Source organism: Pelophylax lessonae (assembly GCF_965119305.1).
Source record: "Pelophylax lessonae genome assembly, chromosome: 8".
Lineage (NCBI taxonomy): Eukaryota > Metazoa > Chordata > Amphibia > Anura > Ranidae > Pelophylax > Pelophylax lessonae.
Genome location: NC_138775.1, coordinates 210,570,689 through 210,595,488, shown reverse-complemented (window position 1 = coordinate 210,595,488; position 24,800 = coordinate 210,570,689). Strand labels below are relative to the sequence as shown.

Genomic DNA, 24,800 nt, shown 5'->3' with positions numbered 1-24,800 from the left:
TGCTTTCCTGCTTCCCTGCCACAGCAGCTCCACATCGGTCCACAGCATACTGGATCCCTCTCTGCAGCTCAGCACAACCTTCTGTCCTCTAGGCCGACCGTCAAGGACACCTTTCCTGACACTGAAAGGAGGAGAGACAGCCGTCACCCCCCTCCTGGGACTCTGCTTCCCGCCAAAGACGCCTTGTCATGTGGTCCCCTCAGACTTATATCCCCTCCCAGGATGCACTGTGGCAGGTTCTGCCCTCTGGGGTAGATAAAAGCCCTGGTGTACTTTTGGCCAGGTTTCCTCCACTGTCCAATGAGAGCCCTCATTGGATACAGTGGGTAGACTCCCCAAGCTCAACAGGCACACCTGGAAACACATGACAGCCTAGCTGAACAATTAGGCCCCCCCCGATAAGCAGACAGGGCCTCCCTCATGGTTTTCCTAGCAACTACCTAGGAGGGTGCTACACACATATCCACTTTTTTGTGATACTTTTTTGAATCATTAAAGTAAATATTAGTTCATTACAGTCCAGTGAGTGTTGTTATATATATATATATATATATATATATATATATATATATATATATATATATATATATTCTATGTAATTCTTTGGTGGTTGAATTTAAATCAGGTCTTTTAACTCAATTTTTCCAGTTGTATACTTACCGATATACTTCCTTTGTTTGGGGCAATTTTGTCTCACTAGAACCTTTGTAGGTGATATTAGGGGTCATCTTAGAGTGCCTACTTTAGTGTTTATTCTAGTATATGTTAGCCAAATTCAATTGCAATTGATCTATAATATTTTAGTAATGTGTTGTTCTGTAAGTTGCCATTCGGTTTGAATGTTTTTGCTATCAAAAACTGGTTTAAACTGCTAAAATGTAGCTCATATCTATCGCCAGCATAAGGGTTTATAATAAAATCTTCATTCTTACCCTAACCCTGTGCACTCAGGAAGTATTCAGTTGTTGCCTTTTCTAAATTGTAAGCTCTCTGTAGAACCCGCTGTACAGTATTTAACAAAATAGAAATCCTGCCATTGCAGTACTAGGTAGCATGTAATATTTTAAAACCCCAACAGATAGGAGTTAAAATACTGATGACTTCACAATGTTTAGATGCTGTGTACACTCTCTTGGTGTGTACTCTCCTCTAGATATGCACTATATGCTCCTCTTACTATTTTCCTCTGATCCAAGGGACTCAGAAAAATAGAATTTTAAAAATGTGAGTTAATCAATATTCGTCTAAACGTCAGCACCTTACCAACAATGGAAAGCATAAAAATTTTGAGATAAATAACTTATAAAGATATTTGCAACATTAATTAAGGAGAATGCATAGTTTGCAAATATAGTTGTCAGACTCAAACTACAGGTTTTATGCCATATTACATTTGTCTTTAACAAGCAGCTGAAATGCCATATGTGGTCATAGTTACTGTGGGTGTTTGTTACAATAGTTGCATAGCAGCTGCATTTTCTGGATAACATTCTGTTCTAAGCATAAAACTAAGTATTAAATTAGCTGGTGCAAATTAGTTGGATTAAAACAAGCCACTTTGTTATACAAAGTCAAAATATCCGCAACACAAGTTACGTTTTTTCAAATGATCCTTTATTCACAATTATCACTTGGTTCTTTCTAATTATCCTTTACTCATAATTATCACTTTGTTCTCTCTGTGTCTAGTTTAACAAGGTAGCATTTATAGATTTTGGGTACCTTTAATCCTTTAATTTTATTTAAAAACTGTTACAATTTAAAGAAGAAGTAAACGCTCTCTTTTTTCTTGTACCTACAGGTTAGCTTACCTGTAGGTACTGTGAATATCTCCTAAACTTGCACAGTTTAGGAGATATTTAGAGTGCATGCAGCCAATGACATCATCGGCGCATGCACTCTGAAGGTCAGGCTTACCGTGCCAGACCTTCAGAGCCCGTGCCGCAAACAGCCGACTACCGTGCGCATGCTGGGAGTGACATCATCGCGGATCCGGCCACTCACAGCGCTGGAGCCCACGAACCCAGAAGAAACATCGGGGAAGATGTCAACCATCTCGGCAGTGTGCGGGCGCCGCTGAGACAGCTTTGTTCTAAGATAAGTATTTCATAATGAGCTAGTATGCAATGCATATTTGCTCATAATGCCTTTGTCTTACATGTTTTTTTTTCCCCAGGTTTACAATTTTTTTTACAGATTTGTGAAATGTCTCTTTTAACAAAACTGTAGTCTGAACAGTCCAGACCTGGCATTTACATATATCTGAAAAGTTATTCTTAAGTTGTAGAGATAGAACTTCCTTATCTATAAGGAACAGACATGGGCTGCTATGTACTTGTATTTTCAATGTCAGGCTATAATTCCCCCATAGAGGATGACCTGTTTCCTTCTAGAGTTCAGGCGTGATAACTGACACTCTTGATCTGCTGGTAGAGGGTAACACTGTTAATTTAAAGAAGCTTTAAAGCGGAACAAAAACAGGGAAAAGAATATTTACCTTCGTTTCAACAGTCCAATGCCCACAAAGTCCCACATCAGCACCAGCATATTCTGCCGGGCTTCTTCCTGGGGATCGGGGATGGTGTCATCCTGATGACGTCCTTTATTGACATTATGTGTGTAGGGTGGAGTTTGGTGGCCTAAAGTTATTGCACACACTGGTGTCTTCCGTTTTTTGAGTCCTATATGCTGTTATTTCTTATTTTCATTTTGAGAGCCTATGGCTTGATTTTCATGACCAGGCCATTTTTTGCTATTCAGCACTGTGATCCTTTAACTGGCAATTGTGTCATCATAAAACACTGTACCTATACATTTATATAATTTTTTTTTACACAAATTCAGCTTTTATTTGGTTGTATTTGATCACCACTGGGATTTTTATTTTTTGCTATATAAAGAAAAAAGACCAAACATTTTGAAAAAAATATATATACACTGCTCAAAAAAATTAAAGGAACACTATTTAATAGAGTACAGCATCAAGTCAATTAAACTCCTGGGATATTGATCTGGTCAGTTAAGTAGCAGAGGGGGTTGTTAATCAGTTTTAGCTGCTTTGGTGTTAATAAAATTAACAACAGGGGCACTAGATGGGCAAAAATAAGACAACCTCCGAAACAGAATGGTTTTGCAGGTGGAGGCCACTGAAATGTTTTTCCCTACTCATCTTTTCTGATTGTTTTTCACTAGTTTTGCATTTGGCCAGGGTCAGTGTCACTACTAGTAGCATGAGGCGATACCTGGACCCTATAGAGGTTGCACAGGCATTTCAACTCATCCAGGATGGCACATCAATACGTGTCATTGTCAGAAGGTTTTCTGTGTCCCCCTGCACAGTCTCAAGAGCATAGAGGAGATTCCAGGAGACAGACAGTTACTCTAGGAGAGCTGGACAGGGCCATGGACGGTCCCTAACCCATCAGCAGGACCAGTATCTGCTCCTTTGTGCAAGGAGGAACAGGATGAGCACTGCCAGAGCCCTACAAAATGACCTCCAGGAGGCCACTGATGTGAATGTCTCGGACCAAAAAATCAAAAACAGACTTCATGAGAGTGGCCTGAGGACCCAACATCCTCTAGTGAGCCCTGTGTTCACTGGCCGGCACAGTGGAGCTTAATTGGCATTTGCCATTGAACACCAGAATTGGCAGGTCAACCAATGGCGTCCTGTGTTTTTCACAGATGAGGGCAGGTTCACCTTGAGAACATGTAATAGACGTGAAAGAGTCTGGAGAAGCCATGGAAAACGTTATGCTGCCTGTACCATTGTTCAGCATGACAAGTTTGGCGGTGGGTCAGTCATGGTCTGGGGAGGTATATCCATGGAGGACGCACAGACCTCTACAGGCTAGACAATGGCACCCTGACTGTCATTAGGTATTGGGATGAAATCTTTGGACCCATTGTCAGACCCTACGCTGGTGCAGTGGGTCCTGAGTTCCTCCTGGTGCACGACAATGCCCGGCCTCATGTGGTGAGAGTATGCAGCCAATTCCTGGAGGATGAAGAAATTGATACCATTGAATGGTCACCAAGTTGCACCTCAGTCTGTTTAGGAGCTCAGTGATGCCCAGGTCCAGATCTAGGAGGAAATACTCCAGGACACCATCCGTCTTCTCAAAAGGAGCATGCCCCGACATTGTCAGGCATGCATACAAGCACGTGGGGGCCATACAAACTGCCGAGTACCATTTTGAGTTGCTGTGATGAAAATTCAGCAAAATGGACTAGCCTGCTGCATAATTTTCTCACTTTGATTTTTGGGGTGTCTTTGAATTCAGCCCTCTGTAGATTGATAAATTTCATTTCCATTAAATGATGTGGCATCCTTTCGTTCCTAACACATTACCCAGTCCATATCAGTATAGCATGATATTTTTCCCCATTGAGATCTGATGTGTTTTCAAAGTGTTCCTTTCATTTTTTTGAGCTGTGTATATATATATTTTCAAATTTTTGTTAAAAAACATATTCAATAAAATCAAATGTCTTCATAAATTTCAGCCAAAATGTATTCTGCTACATGTATTTGGTAAAAACAAATCCCAGTAAGTGTATATTAATTGGTTTGCATTAAAGGCTACACACTATGGTATTTATATTTGAAAACTGATCAATCCTGATGTACTGACAGCCTGATGTACTGATCTAATTTCTTAAGACCCTTAAAATGCCAGGACAGTACAAATTCCCCCCAAATTACCCCTTTTGGATTGTAGACAGTCTGAGACAATTAGAAAGTGGCATGGTGACTTTTCTTGGAACATGAAGAAATGAAATAATTCTTTCACATTCTTTTTTTCACATATTGTCACCAGTACAGTACAGCATCATCATATGAATGGTGTGGTGGTGATCAGGGATACTGACTGGTGAAAGTATTTTAAAAATAATTAAATACATATTTTTTTATTTAATGTTTTAAACAATTGTTTTAACATGTTATTTTATTTTCTTTAACATTTTTTTTTTTTTATATACTCTCATCAGAGTAGTTCAGTGTCATTATAGTGCCCAGTGACAGGACAAGGTCATCTAGAGCCCAGGGCACACATGCTAAATTGTGCCCCCCCCTCCTCATGATGTATGAGCATTATGTGTCAGCAAAAATCCCCTCATTCCCCATATGCCCTCAGCATGAATCCACCCCCGAAAAAAATGTCCCCTTCCTATTACAAATCCTCTACCCCCACTCCAAATCCCCCCTCCCAGCAGAAATTCTCCCCAATTCCTCATCCTTTTGTTTAGGGGAAAGCGCAACACTATTGTTTTTAGAAAATTTTTATTTATGTCATTCTAATTGCACATTTGTTATATTACAGTTTTTGGAGTGTCTGTATTCAGCACTAACTTCAGGCAGGAGATAGTCAAGCTTTCATGCTGGCATTTCTGCCCTGACAGGGAGAAAATACAGGTAAAAACAAAAAACAAGAAAATCATGTGTGGTATAGCTGCACTTTAAAAACAATTCAAGAGTTGAGATTTAGATTTTTACAAATACCCGTTGGAGAATCATTCTTTTGAAAGGTCTTCAAAGTGGAATTATACTCACCCTGGATCCAGTGATGTGGTGTCCTCAAGCTCACTGCCATTTTGGGAGCAATCAGCTTCTGGGTCTCGATTGACGACAGCTTTCATTCACTTGGTGGGGTTGACCTCACTCCTGAGCATGCGCGGGAATGCAGTGAGCTTCAGCATTGCTGTATTTGTATAGTGAACTGTGCATGCGTGGCCCACTATACAGGAGTGGACAGGCAGAATGGACAAAGCATGTCCCTTCTGCATTAAAAAGCCTGCCTGTTCAACCTTTTGTTTTTTAAGCTAAAGTTTCACTTCATGATTTTTTTTTAAATTATGTGCAAGGCAAAAATACTTTTTGTTCATTGTTTTCCATTTTTCTTGCACATTATTGTGTAATGTTTCAAGTAAATTCTCAACACATTTACTAGGCTAAGGAAAAATTCCCTTGCAAAGTGTATAGGGATGAGCTTCGAGTTTGACTCGAACATTGGGTGATCGTGCGTTCGCTGAACACATGAACAAATGTGGCCGTTCGCAGGAAATTTGCCCGCCATCATGCACTGCGCAATTGAAGTGCATTAAGTGCTTGTGATTGGCCAAAGCATGCACCTTGACCTGTAGTCTTTGGCCAATCACAGCACAATGTCCTGTCAGAGCCATGATTGGCCAAAGGCAGGGGTCCTTTAGCCAATCATGGCTCCTTCGTCAGACCTCCCAGGTCTGACGAAGGAGCTGAGCTCCGAAACATGTAACCGCCCACCACCCGCTCTATTGGACACCAGCCGCTGCGTCCACACCCTGCCTTCAGGAAATCTCATGCCGACCAGGCTGAGACACAGACGAAAGGACGCATCTACAGGAAGCGGATCACCGGATGTCCCCATTGCAACCACTCAGCACAGCGGATAGGAAGACTCCAGACAGATCTTTGCTATGCCCAATGTCACATTTACCAAATGTGAGTGCTTTTATACTTTTAACCTAATAAATACTCAGAGCCTACTGCACTTAGAGGCGCCTTGTCTTTTTATCTTTAATACTGTGGCAGGCAGCCAGCCTCTCCTGGGCAAAGCGACGTAGGTATAAGTCGCCCGCTCTCAGGAGGCGAGCATGCCGCCGGCAGCGCGCTCCTAACCCCGCACGTCAGTGGGGAAGCCAATGCAGCAAGCAGGCGGCTCCAATTGCCGCCTGACACCCGCGATCATTCCCCGCTGAGAGAGAAGAACGGTCAGCTGTTGTAAACACAGGTGACCTTTCTTCTCCCTGCAATGATCATAGAGCCCATGTGATCACCACACCCTGCATGAGTGAGAACCTCTGAGTACTCAACCAAGTCTGTCCCTGGAAGTGGCTCTCGGGTGTGGGAATTTGGAGGTCTTTGGCTGGAAGTGGCTTCAATGGCTAATGGCGGCGCGTGCACAACGCGAGGCCCAGCATCTCTCCAGTTTTGCGATTTAGTAGCAATTTTTCCATCAACAGCAAGTTTATTCACGCAGAACGGGCTTGCATACATCTCATACAGCCGACAAGCATTACTAGATATCGGCAATACTTACAGATACGGACTTTCAATGGACTTTGATCTCCCTCGGGAAATCGCCCGAACACCGCGGACTGCTGATCCAGCTCGGCCGACAGCTAGTTCACAGCGCCGGCGGCGAGACCGAAAACAAAGGAGGGGGACAGCGAGTTCACAGTGCCAGCGGCGAGACCGGAAACAAAGGAGGGGGAAGCGAGGTGGCATCAGGGCTAAGCTAAGGCTAAACCCGCATCAACCATCGATTCCAAGCGTCTTCCTTGCCAATGTACGGTCTCTTGCTAACAAAATGGATGAGTTGCTGCTCCGGATATCATCACACAAACGGATTAAGGAATGTAATATCATGATTTTTACGGAAACATGGCTCAACAACAACATTCCCAGCAGCGCCATTGAGCTCAGGGGTCGCAGTGTTTATCGGGCGGACAGGACGGCAGAGGACTCTGGTAAGTGCAGAGGTGGAGGTCTGTGCATGTATGTCAACAACTTATGGTGCACGGACTCTACTGTTACTGAAAGTCATTGCTCCATTCATTTAGAGTATTTGATGATTAAGTGCAGACCCTTTTATTTACCGAGAGAATTCTCAGCCATTGTTGTGACTGCAGTGTACATTCCACCGGATGCTAATGCTAAACTAGCTATGGAGGAACTGCATGCAGCTATCAGCAAACAGCAGTCTGCACATCCTGAAGGAGCTATCATTGTTGCTGGAGATTTCAATCACTCCAATCTGAAATCTGTTTTACCAAAATTTCACCGCAATGTCTCCTGCTCTACCAGAGGGGATAAAACACTGGACCAGGTGTATACAAACATACCTGGGGCATACACAGCCATTCCCCTCCCCCACTTGGGTCAGTCTGATCACCTCTCCTTGTTCATGCTACCCAAATACACACCATTGATCAAACGTGTGAAACCAGCTCTGCGGACAGTAAAGGTATGGCCAGAGGGGGCCATTTCTTCTTTACAACAGCAGTTTCAGGATACTGACTGGAACATGTTTGCCTCACAGGCTACACTGGACTCTCATACAGACATGGACACTTACACATCATCTGTTTTGGACTATATTAACACGTGCATTGACAATGTCACTACCGTCAAACACGTGAAATGGTTTCCCAACCAGAAGCCATGGATGAACTCTGAAGTCCGTCTCCTGTTGAAAGCAAGAGATGCTGCCTTTAAATCTGGCAGTGTAGAGGACTATAACAGAGCCAGGTCCAACCTGAAAAGGGGCATCAGGAAAGCAAAGCTCATATTCAAATTACACATAGAAGAGCACTTCCACAACTCTGACCCCAGACGCATGTGGAAAGGCATCCAGTCAATCACAGACTACAAACCTACAGCTTAATCAACCAGCAGTGCCTTTCAACCGAACGAACTTAATCACTTTTTTGCTCGTTTTGACCAATGCACAGGACATATTACACCAACCATGGACTCTGCTATTATTTACAGCTCACTTTCATTCTCTATAACGGACGTCTATTCAGTGTTTAGCAGAGTGGATGCACGTAAGGCAGCTGGCCCAGATGGCATACCGGGACGTGTTCTCAGAGCATGCGCTGGACAACTGGCACATGTTTTTTCTGACATTTTCAATCTGTCACTGGCTCAAGCCACAGTACCAACATGCCTGAAGACCACTACTATCATACCAGTGCCTAAGCACTCAGCTGCTGAATACTTGAACGACTTTCGCCCAGTTGCACTCACCCCTATTGTTATGAAATGCTTTGAGAAACTGGTCCTGAATCACCTTACTGCGGGCCTACCACCTACACTGGACCCACACCAGTATGCCTATCGCCCGAATAGGTCAACTGAGGATGCAGTTTCCACAGCTCTTCATTCTGCTCTCACCCACCTGGATAAGAGCAATACATACATTAGAATGCTGTTCATTGATTTTAGCTCTGCTTTCAATACAGTCCTCCCCACTGTACTGATCACTAAGCTCAGGGAACTGGGTATCTGCACCTCCATTTGCAGATGGATTCTGGACTTTCTCACCAACAGACCCCAATCTGTCAGGTTGGGAAACCAGGTATCCTCAACCCTCATTCTGAACACTGGCATACCGCAGGGCTGTGTCCTGAGCCCACTGCTCTACTCCCTGTTCACCCACGATTGTGCTCCTCTGTATAAATCCAACATCTTTATCAAGTATGCGGATGACACCACCGTGGTCGGCCAGATTGAAAACAATGAGGAATCGGCCTACAGGGAAGAGATCTGTAATCTGGCAGTATGGTGTGCCACCAATAATCTGACTCTCAATGCCACAAAGACCAAAGAGCTCATTGTGGACTTCCGGAAATCCAACAGCAGGAGACATCTACCAGTCAACATCAATGGAACCGAGGTAGAGCGAGTCTCCAGCTTTAAGTTCCTGGGAGTTCACATCTCTGAGGATCTGTCCTGGCAGCTGAACACGTCAGCTCTGGTAAAAAAAAGCACAACAACGTCTGTATTTCTTGAGAAGTCTCAAGAAATCTCATTTGTCCCCGGGGATTTTAACGAGCTTCTACCGCTGCATCATTGAGAGCATCCTGACCAACTCCATCACTGTATGGTACGGAGGCTCCACTGTGAGTGAACGTAAAGCACTGCAAAGGGTGGTCAAAACTGCTCAACGCATCACTGGCACCCAATTACCTGCCATTGAGCACCTTCACCACAGCAGATGTTTGCGCAGAGCTCACAACATCATCAAGGATTCTTCGCATCCCAGTCATAAACTGTTTAACCTCCTTCCATCAGGAAGGAGATACAGAAACTTGCGCACTAGAACCAGCAGGTTCAGGGACAGCTTTTTTCCATCCACCATCATATTACTGAACTCAACATTACACCGCTAATCATTACAAAACAAACACAAACAAAAGACTGTATATAACCTCTGTACTATACATGTACATACTACATAGTATATCTTTTCACTCCTTAGTACACTTGCACTATTTATATCTGTATGTATCTTTATCATTACAGTACATTTTGCCCAATATTTCACATTCATTTGTGTATATATATTTTTTAATTATGCTAGATGGTTATCTGCACTGTAAATATGCTAGATATTATCTGCACTTTTGCACGATTGCTACATTTTGCACTTCTGGTAGATGCCAAACTGCATCTCGTTGCTGTGTACCTGTACTATGCAATGACAATAAAGTTGTATCTATCTATCTATCTATCCTTCTATATAGTATCACATGTCTCTATGGTCATTTCAGAAGCCACACCCCCCCCACAGTTAGAATCACTCCCCTAGGCTCACATTTAACCCCTTCCCTACCAGTGTCATTATTACAGTAACAGTGCATATTTTTAGCACTGATTACTGTAGTAATGTCACTGGTCCCCCCAAAAGTGTCAAAAATATCAGTCAGGGGTTCGATCTGTCCGCCGCAATGTCGCAGTCCTGCAAAAAATCAGATTGCCACCATTATTGGTAAAAAAAAAAAACGAATAAAAATGACATAAATCTTTCCCGTAGTTAGTAAACGCGATAACTTTTGCGCAAACCAATCAAAATACGCTAAGTGCCATTTTTTTTTACCAAAAATATGTAGCAGAAAACAAATTGGCCTAAAATGTTAAAACATTTTGATTTTTAATTTTTTTTTTTTTTTTTTGAGAATGTCATATAGCAGAATGTGAAAAATATTGTTTTCTTTTTTTTTTCAAAATTGTGGCTCTTTTTTTGTTTATAGCGCAAAAAATAAAAAAATCGCACAGTTGATCAAATACCACCAAAAGAAAGCTCTATTTGTGGGGGAAAAAACGACATCAATTTTATTTGGGTACAGCTTTGCACGACCGCGCAATTGTCCGTTAAATTAACACAGTGCCGAATTGCAAAATAGGGCCTGGTCGTTAAGACGGCAAACTGTATGACAAGTACATGCCATTTGAATTTTGAATCGAATTTTAAACACTAGGACTCTTTTTTTTTTTTTTTTTTTTTTATAATTTCAGCATACCAGATCAAAATCCATACCAGACCCGAAGAGACTGGGCGGGGGGGGGGGGACCCTAGTCCATTTTTTTTTTTCATTTTTTATTTCATTTTTTTTTAATCTGTATTGCAGGGAGCCGACAATACATTACAGCCGTGAGCAAGTTTAAATGACATTTAGAAATGTCAGTATTGCTGCAACGGGCTAAGTACATCGTACAGATGCGCCACTTTGCAGGCACATTAGGGGGTCCCCCCCAGGCATGATATTTAAAGGGATTTTTCACTTTTATTGTTTCACTTTAAGCATCATTAAAATCACTGCTCCTGTAAAAACATGCTCCTGTACATGTCCCCCAGGGCAGTACCCGGACCCCCATATACTTTTTTGGAAAATACCTTGCATTTAAGCCTTTAAAATGAGGACTTTTGATTTTTCAGGTTCGAGTCCCATAGACTTTAATGGAGTTTGAATGTTCAAATTAACTTCTCCCCCGCTCGCAGTGTCCTGGTGCAAACCGAACAGGGGAGTGTTTGGCCCATCCCTAAAAGCAAATTTGCCCTTAGTTAATCAACTCTATAAAGCCTCTCTCATTTCTTTTGACAGTCAGCATCATCTGGCTCTTTCCTTCCCAGCCTGCTTGTCTCCGGTCTGCCCCTTTCATTCAATGGCTTTCTTTTAATCATGGAGAACATCTCCTAGAGTGGTCTGCATACAAACACGGTCTGTCTTGAAAGGGCCAATCCTCCAGACAACATACACCTGATAAGGTATTTTGAGATTTGCATGAAAGATCCAACTCACTGCTTACATCAGGGCTGAGGGCTCTTGAGTGGAGTACTGAGGCAGGATGCTATGATATAGGATGCTGTATACAGCCCCCTGCTGACCCTGCCACCAGCCATGGTTAGCCTGCATTGCACAGAGAGACAACACCGGGTGTAAAATAATGGAAGTAATGAAAAAAAGGATATTTTTTAAAAATTATTAATTTTTAATTTAAAAAATGTAGGTACAATTAACTTCAGCTTTAAGGTCATCCATATATGTGAGTAAAATTCCCAGCAAAGATGAATCAAGAGACTCCTACAAACTCCAATCCAACATCCACATGACTTTTTTTCTTTCATTTGCCAAGCTGTGCCAAGGCAAACTTTCCTTGCAAACCAGTCTGTCCGGATAATTTGATTTACAGATAATTGAGATAATTTGTTTACAGATACGGATAATGTTTTTTTCATTTAACTTGTATTAATCAGTTGCTGATTTCGCTCCATAGCGCAAGTTCTATTTAAGACGCTTGCTGATGATTTTTAAAGGCGACATAGTAGACCCATACCAAAATGGCTGCCACCAATAGGAAAAGGACAATTATTTTTTTTGTTTTTGACTGAGATTCAGTAAACCTCTGAACAACACGCGTTTTGGCTGGATTCAGAGTTCGGCTCCACTGGGTCAGAATTGCTTTTCTAGCTCCACTCCACTTCCCTGTGCCTGTCAAACGATACTGATAAGGGGTACAAGGGCCAAAGAAAACATTCCAAGCAAGTCTGGGTTCTTTAAAAAATAGAACTATTATATTAGGCCGCACACCAATTTCCACTGCTATCTCATCCATGTAGCCGATAAAGAAAGTTTGCAGTGTCTGAAATCTGCTTCTTCCAAATCTGTTAAGAGATGAGAGGACAGGTATAGTACTGTAACAGTTCATTTTCCTACTAAACAAAGTGACAGCATGGGAAGAAGAGTGTGGGAATCTCACAGAATCTCCTGCCTCTGTCACTCAAATAAATCTCTTTCAATGGCATTAATAAAGTGTATCTCACCATGTCAGCCCTGTCTACCCTACTGTAGAACTCCTGCTACCCCCCAACCCACCCTCTCTGTCCCTCTCCACATGCATACATAGGGGGAGATTTACTAAAACAGGTGCACACAGAATCTGGTTCAGCTGTGCATAGGAACCAATCACCTCCTAACTTCAGCTTGTTCAATTGAGCTTTGACAATAAAACCTAGAAGCTAATTGGTTACAATGCAGAGCTGCACCAGATTATGTGTGCATCAGTTTTAGTAAATCTCCCCATAGTGTGTAGGGAAAAATCTTCTGGAAGATGTAGTCCTGCAAGGAATGCCTATGCCAGGAAAATCTGACTTCCCAGCAGCTGCCCCTGAAAAAGTTTTGCAAGCCTGGTGAGTGTGTTAGAAGCAGTAATAGTAATAAAAACTGTATCTCACTACGAGAACAAGGTAAAAGAAAAAACAATAAAAACGAATAAATATTGCGCTTGTGTAAGGGCTTGTTCACACTTGACTAAATTTCTGACGCTTAACAAACGCTCCCCAAATGCCATATGGGCTGTTCTGAAGTGTTTGATGAGCGTTAAGGCGCGTTTAAACTGCTCCACAAATGCCTATTCCATTACAATTAATAAGCTAATCTTAACGCCCCGTCACTGCCTGCCAGAGCATCTGCGAAGCGTTACTATAGACTTGAATGGGAGGCGTTGAAAAGCTTTAAATGCCTCCTGACTTGACAAGAGGCTTTAATTTTGAAGCGATGCGATCCTAACACTTCATGTTTTGATAGTGTGCACAGCACTATTGTATCTTGTGCATAGGGGCGTATTTAACGCCTCTCACAGGCCTGCTTTTAATGCCAGTGTGAACTCAGCCTTGCTCAAACAATTTAAACAAAGCTGCACCACAATCGTGAGATATTGACACAATAATTCATAATAAAAACTAAATGATTTAGCACAACACCTTTATTTTTTTTAAAGAAAAAACAAATTCTGGGACATTCTCTAGAGAGGGAGAAGGAGGTTTGGGGTTCAATTTGGGTAAGGCCTGGTGCACCCCCCAATGTTTATTCCTACATAGGGGATTTTAGTAAAGATGGGAACTAGTACAGGATGAAACCAGGGGGCAGGTGAGTTGCAGTTAACTTTTCACACTCCTGCACCTTCTCTTAAGGGCAGCAATAGATAGAAAGGGGCCAAGGTCACCCTGAAGCACCTGCTTAATGCTAAATTGGAAAATGACCAATATCAGCATAGAAGTGTTATAGCCTCACTCACAATGCAGTAATTATCTTACATTGGGGTCTCCAAACATTTCAGTACAAGGGCAACATTGTATAATTTACAAATATTCAGCGACTGAAAAAAAGTCTCCCCTACATCCAAGAGTGCCCAGCAGATTCTGTTTTTACATCCAGGAGTGCCCAGCAGATTCATTTCTTACATCCTGGAGTGCCCAGCAGAGTCCCCCTTACATCCAGAAATAAGCAGCAGATTTCCCCCTTATATCCATGTGTGCCCAGTAGGGATCGACTGATTATCGGCAAAGCCGATATATCGTGGGCCGATCTGCACTTTCCCCGATATATTGGAATTGGCCCCTGAGGTTACCGATATTGCCAATATTTCGGGAAAGTGATGTACCGGAGTGATGCCTGCAGCTAGAGGCATCATCCCGGTACTGGCGTCCATAGCCGACGGTCAGCTGTCTTGTGATGACAACCGATGCAGCTGAGAAGCCGCTCGGCTGTCATTATAAGCAGCGGGAGGGGACTTGTTTTTTTTTCTGTCAAGATTCATTTTTCTAGATTTGCATGCAACTGCTTTTTTTCTAGATTGGCTCATTGTTTGGCGCTTCACTTTATATATTTATATGCCTTTAGTGTCATTTTGTGCTGGCAGCCTTGTTTTATCTAGCTGAAGTTAACTACTCTTTGGCCTTTCATACATTAGTATTGTGACCATAGCGCTGCCTTTTCCCTCTATTTTTTCTGTCTTTTTTTTCTGATCTATTAGGTTGCCTGTCACATGTTTCCAGGTGTGATTCACTGGGTCTGAGGGAGTGTCCCCACTGTATCCAATGAGGGAGCTTGTTGGACAGTGGAGGAAACCCAGCCAGTGACACATTGGCTTTTGTGGGAATCCCAGTGGGAGGGCATTCTTGCAATGCATCCTGGGATTGCTAATAAAAGCGGGGGGGGGGGGGGGCATGTGACAGGGTGTCTTTGGCGGGAAGCAGAGTCCCAGGAGGAGGCAGACGGCTGTCTCTCCTCCTGCTGTGTATGAGGAAGGTGGTCTTAGGCAGTCGGCCTAGTGAACCAGGTGTGGAGCTGAGCTGCAGAGGATCCAGTGAAACTGACTGGTAGAATCTCTCGGGAAAAACAGTGTCCGTGAGTACTAAGGGACTTGCCAAAGGGTCTGCTCAGGAAGGGGGATCACTCCAGCAAAGTCAAGGGATCCGGGGGCCAGCTCACACAGAGAGAATTACAGTAAAGGGGGTGTCGTGTAGAACCCTGAAGAATAGGGACAAAGGGGGTGCCAAGTTGGAGTATCCCACTCATCCCTTTTCCTATCCAAGTTCTCAAATAAAACTACAAAAAACCAAAACCCCTAGACTGTTTCTTGACTTTAAATATGCTAAACTGTCGTGTTGTTGCTATGGGTAACCCAGGGGAAATTGTAACCAGAAGCTCCCAAGGGAGTAGTGCTACATACTTTATAGTAAACAAGAAAAACGTCTCTGTAGTTTTAACTCACCGCTTTAAATTCTGTTCCACACTTTTTTTGTAGTAGTTCTCCATTTTTGATACTGAAGGTAAATGAGCAGTGCCTGGGACAAAACAGATGTGTACTTTTAGTTACGGTCAGTATGATGATTACTTTTTTTTTTTTTACCAGAAACATCACTGGCCTCTAAGATAAGCCCTGTCAAGCAGACTTCCCTCTGTCCAATGATAGTCCTTTTTAGGTACACCACACCTTATAGAGAGTGGACAGTTGGGTGGTTCCTCAAAGTGAGCATGTTCACTTTACAAAGTGAATTTTGTTACAATTTTTGTGAATGAGTATACAGTTCCAAATATGAAAGCTTTACATCCAGATTGTAATGTGTTTAGGTAACATAAGCTGCAGTAACAAGTATGCTACTTCGGCTTCATTATATTTTCTTCTGTGGAAGTGACTAACATCTGCATTGTAATTTAAAACAAAAATGTCAGCTTTATTTTAGCACAAACCTTTAAATACTTGAGTGGCCCAACGTGCTTGAATCTCTGAAACTGCCAAGAGGGAGCCTAGTGGCTGAACAAGTCCCAGGAATGCCATTGTTGGCTTCTCTTGACCTAATGGAAAGACATTCTTGTATAGAGCAACTTTGTTATTATCAACTCTGATGACTGAGTCGTCAAGAAAAGGAAAAGAGATGCTGTATCCTGTGGCAAATATAACCTCATCCAAATCTTCCACAACAGTCCCATCCTCAAAGATGACAGAGGTTTCAGTGAATGTTCTAATATTTGGCTTCACTCTTATAGCTCCACATAAGATTTGGCTAGGTAAGTAATCATTTACTATGGGCTCCTTGAAAAAAGATCTGTAGAATATGGGAGATTATTATTATTATAAAATTAATTATTTCACAAAAATAACACATGGATTTTGTTACGCCTACACAATATAATGTTTTTAATGGAAGGATATACTAGGATAGGCACGTCAGTGATACTGTAACATCTAAAAAAAAAAATCAAATCTAAAGAACGGTGTTTGATGATGATTTTGTTATTCCATTGCATATGCAGATGTATGGTTCTCTTAATCAGCACAGAAAAAGAAATAAAAAGGTTCAGTCAATGACAGAGTTACTCCGTTTGTAAATTATACCTGTTTTCAGGCTCTAATCCATAATTTCCATGATCAAACCAACTGCTCATGTGTTTCTCATTCATCTTGGTGAATAGGTTAGCAGGTAAAAGATTTGAAATCCAGAAAAAGAAACGTTTTCCTAGGGCCATATCTACTGGATATCCATGTTGAGAAATACGACTTACAACCCAGGTGCCTTGTCTGGTACTTAGGTATACCTGAAATATTGAAAACTGGCAATTAAATGAAAAGGATGTAGTGTTTGGTGCTTAAACTCTTAATTTAATGATCAGAGATCAACCAATACCTTTGGAGCTTCCTCTCAATCCTACAAATGTGGGAGGCAGATAGGGAGCTTAATATTTTTCAGTGCTGTTGGGTTAGAGCAGCTAATTTAATTGCTTTGCAGTAAGGAAGACTTCCTCTGTGAATTGTATTCCTGGCTTTAGTTCCATTCAAAATAAAAACCCGGAATGAAGGTTATATATTTATATAGCCATACAATCTACCCCAAACTTACAGAACTACTTGTTTAAAGTGTTTCTAAAACCTAAACAATTTTTACCCTAAATCTTCTCTACCCTCACTTTCGGGTCTCACTGGCTTTGCTGGGGCAGCTGGATCCATTGACTCCCAGTGCTGTCAATCAAAGCGAGTGACAAGGGAGTGGGGGTGGGGCTGAGTCCCGCTGTCTGTGTCATTGGACGCAGCAGCAGGGCACAGGAGAAGCACACATGAGGCATGAAGCGGCTGCCCATGGGGCACTGGACAGAGAGGAGGGGCCCGGAGCGCCAGTGGAGGACCCGAGAAGAAAAGGTTCGTGGCCACTCTGTGCAATTCCATTCCACCAAAGCAGGTAAGTATAGAGACGTTTATTTTATTTTTTTAAGTTTTTCCTTTACAATCGCTTCAGAATTTTGAGTCTTATGAATCTAGAATAAACTCATAAAACTAGAAATTATTGTTGTTAAAACCAATAACAGAAACCAAAAAGAACCTTTTTCCCCCCACCCAATTATCCAATTCAGTCTTCCAAGTGGAGGGGTGACCACTTTAAACTAGGAGCTTGGACAGTGCCTTTTATCCCCTTTACTCCCATATATGACATTCATATCTATCTTCCTCTTTAAATACTCATTAACTTACAACTGCCTGTAACTCACATAAACTTTGCAGAAAAGATATTTCAATTTCATTCACCAGTTCAAACCTCACTAGCAGCATAAAGCGAGTCCCCTCCGACCAACCTGTTTCAGTTGGAATCAATGAAATGATGTCTGACTCCATTGTAGTGCTCAGTGCCTAGATAAGATCTTGAAGGGATCTTCCATTGTCTGGCACTGTTCTTCCTAGATTAATTTGCAATGACCCCAAGGAAACTGATAATATATATAATTTATATCTCTCTCTCTCTCTCTCTCATATATATATATACAGTATGTAGGCTGCTGAGTTCAATGGACACGATTGCAGTTCTCCCAATGTAAAGCTCCCCTAACACCACAAGTTTGAGCATTTGACTTAGAGGTAGATTTACTAAAACGGGTACACACAGATTCTGGTGGAATTGTGCATAGTAACCAATCAGCTTCTAAGTTTTATTGTCATAGCCTAATGGCATCCCTCTATGTGTACTTGTCTCATTTAAGAGCACTGAGTGTCATTTTTGTTTGCTGTTTCCTTCCTCTGATATCAGTATCAATTGCTTCTGACAAGTTTTCCTGACACCAAGAGAAAATCAGTGACAGGGGAGGGACCTCCACCAGAAGAGTGTGTCTCCTCCCTCCAATCAGCTATCAGCTCTCCTCATTGAGCTCTGCAGAGTGTCATTTCAGCTCTCTGCCCCCTTTTTTCTGAACTCTCAGACAAGCTTTATTAAATCAGCACTTTGAACAGAGGAGAAGAGATGGCTGCAGATAGACAGGTACCAATGATGTTTGTTTCTTATTTGTGTATCACCTGAGGCCAGTCGCTGCACTGGGTATACAGTATGTAAGGGTTTACAACCACTTTAATTGATCAAGCTGAATTTAGAAGTTGATTGGTTACCATGCACAGCATCACCAGATTCTGAGTGCAACACTTTTAGTAAATACCCCCCCCCCCCATACTGTCAAATGCAATCCCTCAGGAGTTCCCTTCACTTTTCAATATTTGGGAGGCTAGAAGTTTAAAGTTTGTCTAAATAAAATCCCCCAAAATTATATATTGTAGCATACACTCTCTCGGATGTGGTGGTTGCATTTGTTTTCAATATTTGTTTTTTAAATTTTCATTTAGTGATTCTACCAGTAACACACTTCCTGTCCTAGTATGACAATTCTCCATCTCTATCAGGACAACAGAAATAAGACAGGTCCTTAAAGCAGAACTACACTGTATCTGAGCACCACAAACCAAAAACACTAGTTAGTTAATTTTTAATATTCAATATCATCTCCCTCAACTAGTCATGTCTCCTTGCTATATCTTGCTTAGGAATCACTTTCTGAAAAATACCCCTAGCGTTTCTGGCTCTGACCATCTTGAGTAAGGGCAGACGATTCATGTAGCATTTACATTATGGAATCAATCTTCCCTTAGCTCAGGCATGCAGGCAGGAGGGTGTGCTTAACTGAGAAAACCTGTCTTCCCCTCCTGAAAACTCCTGGGATGTATGACATTATTTGCCTAGGCCTGGAAACTGAGGAAGTGTGAAAAAAGTTTACAACGATTAAATATAATATACTTTCCTATCTATTTATTAAAGCTTGCAGCATAAGGAATTAAAATCGTTAGTTAATGTTGATTGAGAGAGTAAACTTCTGCTTTAAAACTCCTTTCTCTCCTATTGTTCCTAACAGAGGGGTATGATCAGCACAGGGAAAGGGCAAAGGAAGCTCTCAGCTAATAAAGTTACTGGCAAAATCAAAAGATATCTTATCAAACAAATACAACAAAGCACTTTCAAAAGTTACATTTAAAAGTCAAAAAGAGACCATGCAAAAGGAAATAATTGCTGGGGTTCAGCTACACTTTAAAATATTACTAACCAGGGAGGACTCTGACCACACTCTATCAACAATTTAGGTCCCAAACAACAGACCTTTTAGGTCTGAACTTTAGGTTCTCCCTGACCTTGGAAATCCTACCTGGATGAACATTGCCCCCCCCCCCCCAACCCCCTACTTTACTTGCTCCCCTCCCTTTTTCTTTTTTGTCTTTTTTTCCCTTTTTTTTCCTTCTTTTTTTTCCCCCTCTTATCTCCATGCTCCTTTCTTTCTATAGTCTTTTCTATGCTTGTCATGTTGCTTGGTTCACCCATCACAGAGGGGGTTTTGTGCTTCTCTCTGTGCAAAATACAACTCAAACCCTAAGACTCTGGCTTTTCTTTTCAATATACTTCACTACAGATTGTATTTAATTTGTTCATTTTCTCTAAATACATTGTTCTCCTGATATTCCTGGGTAGGGGTACAATATACCCTATACCCTATACTCATTCATATGGTAGAGGACCAGGATCCCTAAAGTACCCCTCATGTTTAGGGCATGTGGCCTGGCGTGGTTCAGGATGGAGAGGGCGCTCACTCGTTTTTCCTGACCTGCATGCTTGGATAAGGGTCTGATAACGGTTTTGGGGAGGACCTCACATTGTTTTTGTTTTTTTAAGTTTGAATCCAAAGGACCGGGTATGGATTGGGGGAGGGGGACCCCCACACCGTTTATTTATAAAAATCAAAGTAAATTTATTTTTTTCTTTATATGTGTTGAATTTGCTGCAGCAGGATCTATACATGGTACAGATGTGCCATTATACAGGCATACTAAAGGGACACCCCCCCCCCCCCCACTGCATTATATTTACATTTTTTTTTTCATATTTATGTTTCACTTTAAGCATCATTAAAACCACTTCTCCTGTAAAAACAAGCTTTTTTGAAAAAAAATGTTTGCATTGATACATGTCCCCCAGGGCAGTACCCCGGCCCCCATACCCTTTTTATGGCCAATAACTTGCATTTAAGCTTTGATTTTTGATGGCCGGGTAGCATAGACAATAATAGAGTTTGCGGCTCGGGTCCAAATTTTTTACATGTTCGGGAGTTCTAATGTGAACCAAACCGGGGGCTGTGTAGCCCAACTCTACCCTACACAAGTGCGTGAGCAGCTGTGATCGCTCTTTATGACAGGAAAACTCCTGCCGTGCTGGATTACTGCACAGATCTGGAAGAAATACTCAAAGCACACCAAGGTTCAAGTAAAAATACACATGTCTCCCCTGATATAGCAATCCAAACTCTGTACATGGGCTTTTGCTGATACCCTATTAATAACACATATAACTAGTATAGAATGCAGACAAAGTCTAATTTCCACTATTTTCAAAAACATACAGCTGGGGAACTCATAAAGGGTGCTGTAGACTTCTTTTAGAGTTCTATCGGGGCACAGTAATGAAAGATGTTGGGGCCAATTTCTGTACCTGTCAAGTAAAGTACAGTACATGAAAGGAAAGTACATGAATCTGTCAGCACCCGCAGCACTCCAATTTGGAGTGTCCATATGGGACTCCTTCATAAGTGCCCTCGCTCCCCAGTCACGGCGCTCATCTCACTGACAGAGACATGTTCAAGAAGTTTTGACGTTGGGTGGGTGAAGCTTGATGGGGAACCAAGGGACTGGATCCCCATCAGGTCCATTTTACTTTTAAATTACAGTGTAATGCAGTGGGTGAATTCCTAGTCACTATTCAGTCAAATATCTGCTTTCAAATCCACCTATTCCTGTGTACTGTCAATCAAAAGAAATGTGGATCTGATGGGGAAATATTGATCAGTTTCCCATCAGGCTTAGTCCACCCAGTGACAAGTAATTTCCCAAATATGGGCATTGCTCTGGCCCCTTTGTTTACATAGCTTTGGGTGGGGAATTTCCAACAAAACAGCTGAATGGGGTTGGGAATACAGCACTATGCAGGAAGCTGCAACATACATGAGAGCTTCCAAGCACAGACATGCCCCACTCTGAGAACTGGCATACTTCTGTGCACCGGATTAGAGCTGTCTCAAGTAACACCAGTTTCCTAATCCGAGAACTGGCAGTACTCCTTGAAGAATCTGTCGCTGCCATAGCTACAGATTCTGAAGAACTACCTAAGTTTACCCAGTACTATGGTTTATTTGAACAGATGTAAATATTTAGTAGAATAGGAGGCATAAACATAATAATAGTACATGGTAAGAATGTGTGCAATAACATCAAATATAAAATAAAATAATTCATAGTGCCAAAGAATGGGAAGGACACTTTAAAATATGCACTGTTAGACAGCACTTGCTTTTAATTCACATTACCGGTTTCCCAAATTTACATTGGCTTTTTTGGTAGATTGCATAAGGTTCATCCGGAGTACACTGACCTAGATTAGTCACGATGAAGCTTTGCGCACATTTTTGCCTTGAGGTCATGTGCAGCCCAATTACAATTTAACTAAATTATCTGGATTGTTTATTAAAGGTGAATTACAAATGCCTCTGATCTTAACTTGGATTTCTTTCAGCTGGAATTAATGTGAGTTTATATGGTCTCTAGATATACCAATTACTCCTTGGCAGAAATGCTTTAATGTGATTTAGAAAGAAGAGAAAGAAGAAAATATCTTACCAGAATGTCAATATTCTACACTACTGAAACCAGGGTTTTTTTTTTTGCGCGGTAACGCAGTTCCGGCACCTCTAGCATTGAATGTATGACATGGCAAGGGGTTCTTGGGTGTGCTGGAGGGTCTACTGATGCTTGCTGCTGGGGATCTATTGTTACTGGAGGGGATCTATTTTTGCATGCCAATCTATTGTTGCTGGTGGAGGATCTTTTGTAACTGGTGGTTAATTGTGACTGGCAGGGATCTACTGTTTAAGGAGGGGTCTGCTGTTGCTGGCTGCTGGAGAGTCCATTGTTGCAAGCTGGGAGATCTGCTGTCGCTGCTGGGGGTCTGTTGTTGCTGGAGGGGGGGGGGTCTATTGCTGCTGGCTGTGGGGGATCTATTTTATTGCTTTTCTTGTTATCATTACCAAATTCCATACTACAAAATTATACTTGGCCCTATATTCTCCAAAAGGGTCTGTACTGGGAGCTGGGTAGGGGGGTGAAACCAAGGGTCAGTGCTCGGAGGTGGGTAGGGGGGTGAAACCAAGGGTCAGTGCTCGAAACTGGGTAGGGGGGTGAAACCAAGGGTCAGTGCTCGGAGGTGGGTGGGGGGGTGAAATCAAGGGTCAGTGCTCGGAGCTGGGTAGGGGGGGTGAAACCAAGGGTCAGTGCTCGGAGGTGGGTAGGGGGGTGAAACCAAGGGTCAGTGCTCGAAACTGGGTAGGGGGGTGAAACCAAGGGTCAGTGCTCGGAGGTGGGTGGGGGGGTGAAATCAAGGGTCAGTGCTCGGAGCTGGGTAGGGGGGGTGAAACCAAGGGTCAGTGCTCGGAGGTGGGTAGGGGGCGAAGTGGCTTAGAATGGGGGAGTTCCTGCACCTATTCTCTGAGAAAAAAAACCCTGACTGAAACTAATTTGAGTAAATATGTAGGCTGCAAATGCCTACCTTCTTCTTTCAAAAATACTTGTTACCTGGTTGTAATGCATATCCAAAGGCTCTAATAATTTCTAGGTCACTGACACATTGCAAATATGCAAATAAATAGTTCTGAATTTATATAAACTGCTTGCATGTATCTAGTTGGAGATTCTAGCACAGTCCAAAAAAATGTTCAAAGCCAGTTCTTGCTCTAATTGGATTCTCAGAAGATGGCTGAAATGATCCTTCAGGGCCAAAGGTACCAAAGCAGACCTAGCCACCCCTCTGCCTGTGGTCCCACCCCTTCAGTAATGTACCTGGAATAATTACACCCTATTTCAGACTTCATGAGACCACAAGGCTTAGATTATGTAATTAAAACATGGTGGTTTTGCAACTTTCACACTTTTCCTTATGTTTTTAGTCAATCTAAATTTGCCTTGACACATTTCATGGTGTTTGGGTTTATGTTACTAAGTTACCCATATGACTATACATTTGGGGTATTTTCCTGACACTCTTTAGAACTGAATAGACAGCATATATGGCTACAAAATTACAGAACAAATTAGGTTGAATGTGAATAACTACTACTAGCCATACAAGGTACTTGATGAATAAAAATCCTCACATGCATTTAAAAAGTGAAATACCTAAAGTACATTTTTTTAGCATAAAGATTTAGGTTTTAAAAAGGACTTGCCCACTGGGTCTAGATGCATTTCTGTGTGCGTTTAATGTAGGATGTAGGCATTAATAAGATGCATTGGATGCCTAATAATATAGTGATAGCCACTGAAAACCTCTGCAAGCACAGCAAGTGAGTAATGTTCCCAGTTACCCTCTGTTACAAGGCAAAGGCTAATCTGGCCCCATCCAGCCAAAGCTACAACTGAGATAGTTATCCCACTATTAATCCTTTTCGGAGCAGAACTATATGTTCCACTTTGGTTTCATGAACAATAAAGAAGCATCAGAAAACTGATGAGGTTATCATGGTGCTCTTCCCCCCATTAAGCATGTTTATTATTAAGCTGACAGCACTGTGTAATACATTAGAACCCTGAATGGCCCAGAGTGCTGATCCTCCCTCTCCCATTTTGAATGCAGTTGTGCAGCTGATTACAGGAGGCTGGTATCAAGACACATACAGGTACTTATGCAAGTTGTATCTTAAAATAACTGTAATGGTTTTTGATTCTAACATAACAGGACCAGATTGTATATTTTAAATATTTGGATTGAGTTCTATTTTTGTTTCAATAAGCTGTTACTGAGAATTTTATAAAGGTTTCAAGTGCAGACATAAATGCCCGTAAAGCGGAAGAAAAAAATGAAAACAGTCATAGCGTATTTGACGACAAGGAAAACTTGACATAACTTAAAAGATAACAGTCACAATCAAATAGGAGTGCAAATATCAATAATAAGTACCATTATTCTTGTGAACAAGTGAAAAATAAATGAAGGCGCTCAGTTATGAGTGAGGTGGAGTGCTTAAAGATTATTCTATCTGCTGCCTCAAGGTTTTAAAAGTGTAAACAATTA

The 24,800-nt window shown here is 41.8% G+C and overlaps 1 protein-coding gene across 1 annotated transcript in view; it reads right to left on the bottom strand.

Annotated features, from left to right (window-relative positions):
* Window positions 1-12,227: 12,227 nt before the first annotated feature.
* LOC309562224 (uncharacterized protein) overlaps window positions 12,228-24,800 on the bottom strand; it is a 121,428-nt gene continuing 108,855 nt past the window's right edge. The window contains exons 16-19 of the mRNA XM_082266349.1: window positions 16,727-16,926; window positions 16,081-16,436; window positions 15,602-15,674; window positions 12,228-12,710 (exon numbers count right to left, since the gene is read on the bottom strand). Coding sequence (XP_082122475.1) covers window positions 12,335-12,710; window positions 15,602-15,674; window positions 16,081-16,436; window positions 16,727-16,926 — 1,005 coding nt within the window. The 3' untranslated portion in view covers window positions 12,228-12,334. The remainder of the gene's footprint in view (window positions 12,711-15,601; window positions 15,675-16,080; window positions 16,437-16,726; window positions 16,927-24,800) is intronic.